The 12,500-nt window shown below is 39.1% G+C and overlaps 2 protein-coding genes across 2 annotated transcripts in view; both read left to right on the forward strand.

Moving 5' to 3' along the window:
• Positions 1-2,002, forward strand: part of LOC138037249 (uncharacterized) — a 25,133-nt gene extending 23,131 nt beyond the window's left edge. The window contains exons 13-14 of the mRNA XM_068883219.1: positions 962-1,054; positions 1,676-2,002. Of these exons, the coding sequence (XP_068739320.1) occupies positions 962-1,054; positions 1,676-1,905 (323 nt within the window). The 3' untranslated portion in view covers positions 1,906-2,002. The remainder of the gene's footprint in view (positions 1-961; positions 1,055-1,675) is intronic.
• Positions 2,003-6,649: 4,647 nt separating this feature from the next.
• LOC138020489 (zinc metalloproteinase nas-15-like) overlaps positions 6,650-12,500 on the forward strand; it is a 27,649-nt gene continuing 21,798 nt past the window's right edge. The window contains exons 1-6 of the mRNA XM_068867471.1: positions 6,650-6,713; positions 8,541-8,714; positions 9,589-9,715; positions 10,062-10,153; positions 11,409-11,492; positions 12,301-12,443. Of these exons, the coding sequence (XP_068723572.1) occupies positions 6,656-6,713; positions 8,541-8,714; positions 9,589-9,715; positions 10,062-10,153; positions 11,409-11,492; positions 12,301-12,443 (678 nt within the window). The 5' untranslated portion in view covers positions 6,650-6,655. The remainder of the gene's footprint in view (positions 6,714-8,540; positions 8,715-9,588; positions 9,716-10,061; positions 10,154-11,408; positions 11,493-12,300; positions 12,444-12,500) is intronic.

Raw genomic sequence — 12,500 nt, forward strand, 5'->3', positions numbered from 1 at the left:
GGGTCTAGCTGTATCGCCTGGGGTCATATGCGCAACGCTCAAAATAAACGCGGCTAATTTCCCATGCCGTCTATGAGATGTGAGAGATCGCCGAGTTGCTTTTTGCTGATATTATATATATTACTCCTTGATCGACTTGTTCGCTTTGTCAAATGCCCACGAAGCGATGCGCGTATGACGTCATGAGCCAAATCTTGCGTGAAGACCGCTAACAAAATAATCGCAGGCTTCTCCAATGACGTCCGAGTAATGACGGACAGATTTTTAGCGGTTTTTGGTTGGCTATTTCCCGACTTATCTCGCTTCTATCGTTCCAAATTTAAATGCATTGTATTATTTTCAACATATTGACTTAATTGACGTTGAAAAAATTCTAAAAGAAAACCAAAAATTCTCGCCGTGGGGCACTTTAAGAGTGAGCAAAATTGAACGTTCTTCTCTTTTCTAACAGTCCTGGACTTTATTGAACACCGATCCTGATGCTTATAATGATGATTAAAGTTTTTTATTTTATTTTCAACGCATCTCCTTAAGACAGATTACAGTTCTTGAAAACCATAAAGTTACACTTTAAGGCCGGCGACTTGGACGGAACGATTTTTGCTTACGACTTTAGCATGCAACCAGCATAATGTCATGCCTTTCGACCATTTACACGCACACGACTCATGAACGTCAGTTGATTTGTATTAAAGTAATGTAGCTTAAGCTATAGTCGCATGCGAAAGTCGTAAGTAAAAATCGTACCCATCGAAACACCCCTCCTCCCCTTACAAAGTCCTCTGGGGCCTGAGTAATGCTTGGTTCAAGGCCGTGTTACCCACCTAGATCTTCGTAATCCTGCCTAATGATGATGATGTACATGCAGACCGGGATTTGGAAGAAAAGGACACCGCAATTCATTGAACTAAGATCTTACCATCACCACCTAATTGCTTACATGCAGTGTTGTGCCTTCTAGGATGGGGTAAAATCAGACACCCAGGGAACTCCCATAATATTCTGCAGCAAGCGAAGATATCTCCAGTATCAGAATCCGATTGCAAAAGGAAGAGTAAGTATTCGAAAGAAATAACATATTTTCATTCAATGACAGTACCAAAGTTTCACGACATTTAGCTGACCTTTTATCAGGGATAACTTGTGAATCCTGAAGAAGCAGCCTAAAGAATTTAACACACTTTCCTATAACTAGGCGGTGGCTTAAAGACGCCCGTTTGACATTTAACTGCAAAGGTAATACAAAGGGAAAAAAAGGTAATAACAATTGCACTGACAATGACAATACTACTGCTACCACTTACTACTACTACTACTACTACTACTACTACTACTACTACTACTACTACTACTACTACTACTACTACTACTACTACTACTACTACTACTACTACTACTACTACTACTACTACTACTACTACTACTACTACTACTACTACTACTACTACTACTACTACTACTACTACTACTGCTACTACTCATAATAATAACGATAATGAAAATAATGAAGAGGATATTCCATTCGATTTAGATCAGCATTTTTTGCGTATGACTATCGATTGGATCCTGATAGCCTTCCTAAAGCGACAGCAAGTCTTTGACAAATATCTTAGTTCTTATCACAATTACACGCATGGCTATCTTCTTCAAGACGAACAATTTTTTTTCGTTTCAGATGGCTACGGAATAACTAGAGCGATGCTTTGTGCTGGAGTTCAAGGAACCCGACTTGGTGGTTGCCATGGTGACAGCGGGGGTCCTTTCGTCTGCAGGGATAATGGTGGATTGTGGGTGCTTCAAGGTGCTGTAAGCTGGGGCTCAAGAGATTGTGACGCTTTCAAGAAGTACACGGTTTTTGCACGAGTTTCCGTCTTTAGAGAGTGGATAAACAAGTACATTGGATAGCAAAGTTGTTACCCGAGTGTGGATCGCATATGATTGATTGATGGTTGAAAAAAATATTAACTGAAAAAAATAAAGATTAATATTTGAAATTAATACAGAAGATTTGTTTGTCCTGTTTTGTTTTTCATACTAATTTGAACATATTTGGAGCGTTTGCTCTAAGAGCAGTGCAGGTATGCTCATCTAGAGAACTCACGCATGGATACGTTAATTCAGTACAGTGGGTGCAAGTGAAGAATGAAAAGAAAAAGAAAATCCATTCACAGACGGACGAGATCGCAGTACTAGCATTTAATCGGCGGAGGCCAACAAGTTAGCTCTAAAGGGCCGAATATATAGGACAATGAAGAAAAAAAGTGATATATGTCTTCAATGCTTGTCCGCACAGTCAAGCAGGCAGGAGAAAATTTTGCCCCAATTCTACATAAGTAATACTGTAGTTCAAGGCAAAAGCGTCCAAACACATACGAGTATGAAGAATAGACGTGTATCTGTCCAGACAATAATCAAAAGGCCTAATATACCATGGTAGATTAAGAACCTTATTTAGCTCCCTCTTAAATTTCCGTATACCGTCGAGTGACCTAAGTTGAGCATCACTATTGTTCCACGCTTTGGTTGTCGATGGAAAAAGGGAATGTTTGAAAGGTTGTGTACGAGCTGAAAAGATAAAGAATTTCGGAGCAGACCTTAAGGAAAGTTGAGTTCGCTGGCGAACTCTGGTAGGCAATGGACCTCAGACTGTAGGAGGGAAGGAGTGCCGGAGATTATGATCAATCTTATAATAAAGCATTAATTTGTGAATCAAACGCCTAGCCCTCCGTGATTCCCTCCCAAACCCAAATGATTCAGTCAACAAGCGAGTCCTACTTGTGCCGTTAGCGACTTTACTTGCTTCATATTGGACAAATTCGTTAAGGTTGGGATTTTTCACTTGAAATGGTTCGAGTCTATAAGCTCTCAATCGACGATCTCACTCTCACCCTCCGAGGATTTATTTCTGTACTTTTCTGAAAAGTCAAACTGGGGCGAAATGAGACAAAATAAATACTAGGAAGTTATGGACTCTACATTTAGCTATTTGAGATCATACTCACAATTCTGTTTATCCTCTCCCTTTGCGTTTGTTGAACTTTTCAGTAGAGTATAATTGACGATAAACGTATTTCGAACTTGCTTACTGCGGTGCCGCTGCGGCTTGACCGCGTGTTCCCCTTTTTATGGGACTTCGTCGTCTCTTGGAAGTAATCGCGTCCCAGTCTTAATTCGTATTTCTTGCCCTACTCTGGCATAGGATGCAAAATAGTCGGTCTCAGAATATGAATACCCGTGCCAAATTACGTCACCATATTCCACAAGGGACCTCAGTAATAAGCGATTTGTATAATTTATGTTGGCTAGATCTCTGAACTCTGAATTTAATGCCTTTGAGTAAATTCAATCTCTTGCTGGCTTTCTGGTATAGTAAACATTGAAGATATGAGGTCGCCATGAAAGATTAGAACTCAACATTGTCCCTTGGTGGGTGGAGCAAGATACATTCTATGTGATAGTATTATCATATAAGAAATTCAGATAGACTGGTTTAGTGCGCCGGTAACAGAGAATGTCAAGCTTGCGAATTTCAACTAAACCATTGTTTAATTTTGCAGTAGTCAGATCGGGAGTCTGATCGGGAGTTCCCACGACATCGTAAGTCGATCCGCATTTGGTAGACAATTCGATTGAACAGTGTTAGTTATATCGTTTAAAAAGTATGATTTAGAACAGGGGTGGCCCTAACGCTGAACCCTGAGGGACTCCTGCCTTAATGCTACACCCACCCTAAAATAAATCTAACTACAATCTTGGACAAAACTCTTGGGAAAAATTCTAGCTTAAGCATCATTTGGCACGCACTCACAAGATATCTTGGTCCTTCCCCCCTTCCCCCCATACCAATGTTGGTAATGTGATGCAAAATACTGTGCAAGCCTTTGGTTGCTTTTTAAAACAACATTGGAATGAGGAGAGTGGGGAAAGTAGGAAGAATTTATTCTTTATCGCACAGACAAATTAGAGCGTCACATTTTCCCAACGAGTTTTCTCCAAGATTGTAGGTAAATTTAAATCAAACTAGGGGAATTTAATTAACCTAGGTTATTTATCAACTGTTTGAACAGGGATTTTCTTTATGGGGTGCGGTTAAAAAAAAGGGGTACGGTTTTTTTAGAAGGGTTGAAAACAAACCAAAAAAACCAAGAAATCGCCTTTCCTCTCCTCTCTATCTTTCTGTCTGCCCTATCCCTCTTAACCTTCCATCCCCTGATCGATGCGTCATATCTACCACTACTTTATGTACCCTTGACCCATTCAATTCCAATGTGTACATGAGAGAAAGAAATCGCTTTGAACTGCATTTACCGAGTCTGAAATTCCTTAGTATTGAGACCTTCGCCGTAACTAACCGCTAAACCACAAAGGACTTGGACAAGCAGTCGCCATTAATTTTAATAGCAAATACTATTTCATTCCAATTCAACAACTTTGTCAAAATAAAAATTAATTAAGTGAAAAAAAGTCCATTACAACCAAACACACTTCTTGGTAAAGTAATTGAAAAAAATGGCTTTAGGAAAGTTGAAACCAAATTTGGAATTATTGACACTTGGATTGCATGCGCACCAAACAGGCTACAAATTACTGAAGACATGAATGTGTTATTAGACACAACTAAAATAATACGTTTCACTGCCGCATGCAAAAAGGCACTTGACCAGTGACACCTGTACAAGAGGTGCAAAAACAAGGAAATGATCTCTCATTGTTCAACTACATGCAAGTAATGACTGTTTCATAAAGGTTACAAACTTCGTGGACTACCAGAAAAAAAATTCAACTTCAAGTACTTATAACCACAAAGGAGTTTTATACTGAATTACATTTGTACAAGTAACTGTACATCATTCAATAATCTACCTTCTAAAAGTCAATTGTCTTTTTCCTTCCAAAAACCAGAATAATAATAATAAAACAAAATCACATGAAGGTGATTCTTATTAAAAAACGTTTTGTTTTTCTGTTGCTGTAAGGTAAAAAAAAAGCAGTATTAGTTATCATGCACAGTATGCATAACCCCAACCTTAATGCTAACCATTTAAAATCAGTACTTAGACTTAATAACAACCAAAGGCGTTTTTACAGACTAACTCATGAAAAAGGTACGCTAACTACATCTCCTTACTGATTTACTTACCAATGTACACGTACTTGCTAACAATTGATGGACTTTTTGTTGATGTTTCCTACTTTCAATTTCAACCTAGTTTAAAATTAAGTTTACCTAGGTTGAAATAATTTCAACCTGAATTTCAAATTTACCAGTAACATAGACAGTCACAGACTGAACAGACTCCACAAGATCACTTGTATATAAAACAAATAAGGTGGGGCCAAGGATACTACCTTGGGGGAAACCGGAAACGACTGAGCTGGAGCTTGATCGATGTCCGTTCAAGACTGTGCGGGGGAAATCTGTTCAAATGCAAATACCTTTTAAGATATTCCTCCGCATTAGCCTCCATTGCAAGCTAGTTCCAGTCCAATACTGAGGATACTAATATGGTCTATGACCAATTTTCAACAATGATTTCTGCTTTGCGAGAATAAATTTCTTTGTTTCAGCTGGAAAAACAAAAGTTTCCGATTCATTTGGAGCTCCGAAGCAGAACAAACATTTTACAGTGGATACCTTGAAGATCGATAGGTTTTGATCATACTTAAATCTAAACTCCCAAGTTCCTAAATATCGAACATTGAAATTTTAGTTTCTGTTAGACCAATCAAAATGCAAATTCTGGCGCCATTCATGAAACCTAACAAATGACTATATTTGTCTCTGTTTCGCGGATAAGCAAATAGCAAATACATTCCGAATTTTTAGGATGGGAAATCAGCTTATTTCTTGCACACCAAGCATATAGTCCTCTTGGGGCTTGGTTGAGAGCGGCCGACACTTCATCAATACTTTTCCCGTTCCAAAACACGGTGGTATGTATCGTCTGCGAACATGCAGATGTTACAGGTTGAAATTAAATTCAGGACCATTTAAATCAAACTAGGTGAAAATAAATCAAACTAGGTAAATTTAAATCAAACTAGGGGAATTTAATTAACCTAGGTTATTTATAAAGAGATTTTCTTTATGGGTTTTTCTTTATTTCAACAATGATTCTCCTCTGCGTGATTAAATTTCTTTGTTTCAGCTGGAAAAGCAAAAGTTTCTTATTCATTTGAAGCTCCGAAGCAGAACAAATATTTTACAGTGGCGACCTTAAAGATCGATAGGTCTTGATCATACTTAAATGTAAACTCCCAAGCTCCTAAATATCGAACACTGAAATTTTAGTTTCTGTTAGACCAATAAAAATGCAAATTGTGGCGCATTCATGAAACCTAGCAAATGACTATATTTGTCTCTTTTCCGCGGATAAGCAAATAGTTGCTTGATGCTTATTTATTTATTTTTTCCAAACATGCGTTTGATCAGAAGAGTGCTGTTCAATTTCACCGGCAAACAATAAATTTAGTTTATTGACGAGGTCACGATTTCTGTTAAAACTTTAATTTTCCAGACTTCCTTCGGGAAACAACTCCTCAACCTGCAAAAACACAGTAGGGGCAGCTGGCCAGTTCCTTGAAAGAATGATGATAGATATATATAATTGAATAAAACAGTGCTTTTACTCGCAGTTCACATGAAAGTGTGAAGATGTTGCTATACGTTGTAGCTGCGTTGTTCACAGCGGCGTTGTGCTTGAACCCTGAAGGTAAGGTGAATAGTATTGCCAGGAAATAGGTCTTCTTCATAATTACTTTCTTCATCAACCTTTAACTGAAGACATCTTTCTTTTTCCGTAAAGAACAATCTTTCTTATACATTTTGCCTCTTTTAGCATAAGTCTATCGTTTTGAAATCAATTCTCCAAGAAATCAGCACTGAATATTGGAAGTGCATCAATTGTACATTCAGTTATCTGAATGAACCCGATGTAAGAGGTATTGAATCCGTTATTGAACTCGATGTAATAGGTAATCTATGTGCAATTTATGTTCAAAAACTGGAAACTTAGGATCATTACCATTTCTGCCACACAAACATTTATCCGTTTTTAATCGCAAAGGATAAGAACCGGGAAGCTGGCTAAGTGTACGAAGTTCTTTTCAATTTTAAACCTCTTATCTTAATGATACAAAAGACACAGATTTGGAAGTCCATAGCCCAGAAGCCTCGATAAGCGATGGAATGCGTCCCACCAGTGCACTGTATTTTAAACGGCTACCGGCTAGGTTTTGTCTGAAAAACAAATGGCGGCATTGAGTTCGTTGCAGCATGTTTAAATAAGAATAATGGCTGTTGTGGGTACTAGTTTGCCAACCAATCGAAGGTGTTCTGATCATAAAGCTCAGTCTTATTGGTCATTATTTTGCGGGACCTGGATTCTACTGAATTTAAGTATTGCCCTAAAATGATGGGCTTCAGCAAAGATTCCCTAATGATGTTTTGCATCTTTCCACGCCATTTTAATTTATCGGCTACTTAAAGTCACGTGGTGAATGGATATCACACAGTAACCCCGTTTGCGTCGAGATCTGTCCTTCGATTCTTTCTGTCAAAAAGGAATAAAGCCAGCCAGATAGTTTCAGATTTTGATCTTTATTCTTACACATGGAAGAAAAAGGAACTCGTTTTGAAGAATCTAGGGATAGTTATATCATGAAAAAGCTGGTCGCAAATGACCCAAGTTTTCTGGTTTGCTGGTATGTCAGCTGATGATGTCCTTGGCTGAGAGATCGTCCTTGAAATTTCACATTTTGCTCTCGAAGATTCACTTCTAGGCCAAATATTCATTTTTCAGAGTGAATTAGCGGCTAATTCACTCTGACGAAGGGTTAAAGCTCGAAGCTAAAGCTTTCTTCAGTGGTCAATTTACCATATCAAACCAGCTGATCATAAACCCACTCTGTGCTTCACATCCCCGCCGACGCAACACCACTCTAAACCCATTTATTAAATTCTTAACCTCGGATAATGCAATTCTAGCTTTCTCATTGGTTCACTGGATCTCGGTTACCAGTCATTATGCCTGCGTTTGACCTTATATGGAAATGAGTGCGGCAAATGTCGCTCAGCATAAAATTTTTGGCGCCCGGAAGCCACATTCCGGTCGGTTCTTAAACTTGAATAAAATTTAGCAAAACAAAAGGTTGCGAATTTAATAAAACAATAATTCGCCCTATGTAAGTGTTTTTAAACCTCTAAAATGCAAAAGGACCGATAGCATTAAAACTCAGTAGCCCAATGGTCATCACGTAACGCATGCGCACAACCACTTCACCTGGTTCACCAGCATAGCCATGCTGATGAGGTCTAACAAGGCCGAAACAGCTGTCTATGGCTGCAATGAACCAGGTGAAATAGTTGTGCGCATGTGTGACGTGAGGGCCACATCGAGTTTGGTGTTATGGTGTGTTCACTTTACTTTTAATGCTCTGTGAAAGGGACCGAGGTCGAAAGGATAAATGTTCAATAATGAATTAGAGTGAGATACACATATGAATTCCTATTTATTGGTCTCTGCGTTTTTCTCCCACAGAGAATATCGGAGTCGGACACCCCAACCTCTTTGAGGGAGACATGATCCTGACTGCGGAACAAAGAGCTGCTGCAATGGCTGGCGAAGACGTGGATGTACCCGTCTCCAGGGGTTCTATCCGTAGGGGCTTGTGGACTAATGGCGTATTTGTCTACCAGATTGACAGTAGTTTTCGTAAGTTGCCTGGAAGACGAACAAATCCGCGAACAGGATTTGTGTTATTGTTTACAGTCCATAGTTCCAATGCATCAAAATTAAAACATTTTTATTTTAGCAAAGAAACCTTCAACTCTTGGTAGCGCCATAACTTAACTACAGGTTGGATAAGAAATCACAATTTTGTGGCCCAGAGGTTGGTTGAAACTAATCGAATTGTGTTAGACCAATCATTCTCATGCAAGTCAAATATAAATTATTGCAACGTGTGTTAGTTAGTTCGTTAGTTAGTTAGTCAATCAGTCAGTCAGTTAGTTAAAGTTATTTTAAATCTTTAATGTGTTAAGTGTTGCACTTCTGCGAATAACGGCTCAGTTAAACAAGGGGTTTCTTCGATTTTTGCGCTGAGATTCCAATTATTTATGAGCTTTAGTGGCGACCGAAAATATCTTGCAAGACTGGACGAACTTATCAACACTACCAAAACTGCTAATCAGTCGTTGAGAATGGAGCACGAAGGCTTGATTTCTCCTGAAAAACTGGGAAGAAAAAATCGCAAGCTCAAGTGAAGAAGCAAGGGTTATTGTGCAGACAATTACGGAACTGATGCAAAAATGAACATTCCAGAAATCTTTTTAAAAAATGAAGACAGGACTGTACGTTTGCGTAATTATGTTATATGAGAAGTACATGATGTCCGCTATAACGAGAGGCAAAACAATAAAATTGTCATTTTGGTACCACGTAATTATAAGTGTTAGTAATTCTGTTTAATAGCGCCGGGGATCTGGATTTTGTCCCTAATAGCGAGCGTCCGTAATAGCGGGGTACCGGTGTCTGCAAGGCGAGAGTCGACTGCAGTTAGTTATTGACTCTACTTTCTTGTCAACAGGACGAAGTTCATCTGCAATGGCAGCTATCCGAGCAGGAATCCGAATGTGGTCTGACAACACTTGTATCCAATTCAGGGAACGCAGAGGAAGCGAAAGGAGCTACGCTTACTTTACATCTGGCGGAGGGTAATAGCACTATAAAAAATAACACTTGATCAAATCTGATGAATGGAAAGTTATTGAAAATGGCGACTCTCTGCAGTGTTACCAAGGGGCCACTAAGGCCATAAACTCCAGTAACACTAATAGTCGCTGTTAGACCGTGCACACGCAACAAAGATTCTCGCCAAGTCACCTGACTCCTGGTTTTCCGCACTAGGGAAGTCCCGGATGTGCGCGGGAGCACTACACTCTGGTACTAAATTACCAAGTTATGATAAGCGTGATGATGATGACGAGGACACTAGTCTAAAATTCACTTGATAGTTGTGGCAGTTTTTCAGCTGGTTTGCATGCTTATTTTATTCCAAAGGTGTTCCTCCATGGTTGGTCAGACAGGAAGAAGGCAATCCATTTCCCTTGGTAGAGGATGTTTATATGCCGGAATTGTTGCTCACGAAATAGGTGAGTGGTTTAGGCAATGTAAAAATACATGGGCCTTTGCGGCTAGCATATTAAATTAATCTCACTTTGTGAAATAATTGTAACTGTGATATTATTATAGTATTACTATACTGAGATTTAGCCACCACGTTTATGGCAAACGGTGAACGCGTCAGATTGAAATTTTCGTTTTAACAAAAAAGGAAAGAGACTTGTTTGATTTAATTTCATTCCTTGCCTGTTAACTTCAGGTGTCAAATAGCTTCTTAAAAGAGAGAGACGAGTTTGAAGAAGTGCACTGTGATGCTTTTGTGACAAGCAATTCAGGAGCCTTCCTTTTATCATTCCCGTTTCGCGTAAACGCGATTGTAAATATCTCTATTGTGATACCTGCCGTCGATTTAACGAGGCAAAATAAGCGGAAATGTTGTACAGAAGAAATATAAATAACGGCGGTTATCCGTGGAATGCAGAGTTGCAAAAGTACCACGGGCAATTTTTGTTCCCACTCCTCCTTAAATAGAGTGTATCACTAAACAATCTCGTTCCCACAGCCCGTGAAGATTTTAGCCTGGGGCAAATTCATTTTTGCGGCCGGGCACAAGATCACGAGCTTTGGGAACAAGGTTGATCAATGAAAACAGATATCGAGGATTTATCCGATAGGGGGAAGGAGTGGAATTGACGGGGCGAGGCGTTAGCACGGAAGAATGGGAAACAGAAGCTCTTTTCAAGGTTTTATATTGGTGCTGCAAAAAACATATTGTTTTTGTTGTAAGTGTCAAATCAGTAACAAAATTAGTTCATCCAGGGACAAACAGGACCTCGGCTGAATTGGCCTCAACAAATGAATCAAAAAGGGATTAAAAATCAAAATCAAACGGCCTTCCCAAGACCTTAAATTAATTGAAGACTCTCCAGAAAGCACTCTACTGTTAAAAGGATAGCCAAATTTTCTTTCATTTCTTTTCCCTGGCTCCTCGATCATTTGAAGGCATATGTAGTATAGCCTGTAGTCATGATGCTCACCTACTTTAAGGAAGACGACACCTTATTGGTTATCAATGGCTGCGCGACCATGGTCAGGAAACCAAAATAATTTTCAAAGCATGGCGCGAAAAAAAATATCTTGAAAAAAAAAAAACTATCCTGGAGTATGATGATATGTTCTCTGCCCTCGTCTCGCTTGGCAACATCTATTACGGTTATCCTGCCTACAAGGTGAACCTAATAAAGCTAACCAAAATTCAGTTATTCTTCAATGCTGTATTATTAGGTCACGCTCTTGGTTTTTACCACGAACAGTCCAGGCCTGATAGGGACGAATATGTCACGATATACCGAGGGAATATTCGAAGAGGTAGGATTGACATTGCTGGCTTAAAATGTGATTTTTTTGGCTTGTATGACTAGCACTTTAATTGATAATCTTTTGGTAAAACTGAGATCCAGAACAATTTATGACAGAATATATCTTTTTACGTGGTCTTATAGACCACTTATTAAATTGGTGTAAAATGTTTCACAAAGTTCTAAGCCTGGTTTTACTAACGATGCATACACAAGAGCAAGCATAATTAGCTTATGCCTAAGTGAAAACGAACATCGACCATAAGCATCAACATCAACCACGGCCTTCGCCATTTTGTTAAAATGTTCAGACGCGAGGAATCTGGAACAAGTGCTTTAATTGGACAGACACGGCCAGACTTAGAAGATTTCCTTGTGCTTATGCTGCATTTCGTTTTCACACAACGCAAGCGAACGCAAGCTTAAGCGCAAGCACAGGGAAACGGATAAATTTTGATCCTTGCAATGTGCTTATTACATTCCTGCGTCAACTCCGTTTTCACCGTGAAATAAGTGCTCTTTTTCTTGCGCTTGTGCTTACGTCACTGGTGAAAAGCGAGCTTTACGATTTATCCGAGATGTTCACAGTGTTTCTGGTGGTTTGCATCTTTGAAGACCAATCCAATTTGTGTGGGATCACGTTATCTTGAAATCGTCCACACTATTCTGTGACACGCAAAGTTTTTCGAAAAATTCTTCTCGGGGTCTGCGAAAAAAGCGACAAGCTTGTCAAAGGCCTTTCCAAATATTTTGTGGATATATGACGCAGTTAAAATACTTTAACACAATACTTGTCCTTTTATGTTATGAATTATTAGGTATGGAGTTCAACTTCAACAAATATAGCCGTTCAACTATTGACTCTCTTGGAACTCCGTACGATTACGGAAGCGTAATGCATTATGACTCCAGAGCATTTAGCAGGAACGGACGACCAACAATTGTTGCCAAGAAATCCGGGGTAACTATGGAACAGACTTTTTGTAATACTTAACTCGGAAACAGGGCAACAAAATGA

This window comes from Montipora capricornis, chromosome 2 (assembly GCF_036669925.1).
Source record: "Montipora capricornis isolate CH-2021 chromosome 2, ASM3666992v2, whole genome shotgun sequence".
Classification (NCBI taxonomy): Eukaryota; Metazoa; Cnidaria; class Anthozoa; order Scleractinia; family Acroporidae; genus Montipora; species Montipora capricornis.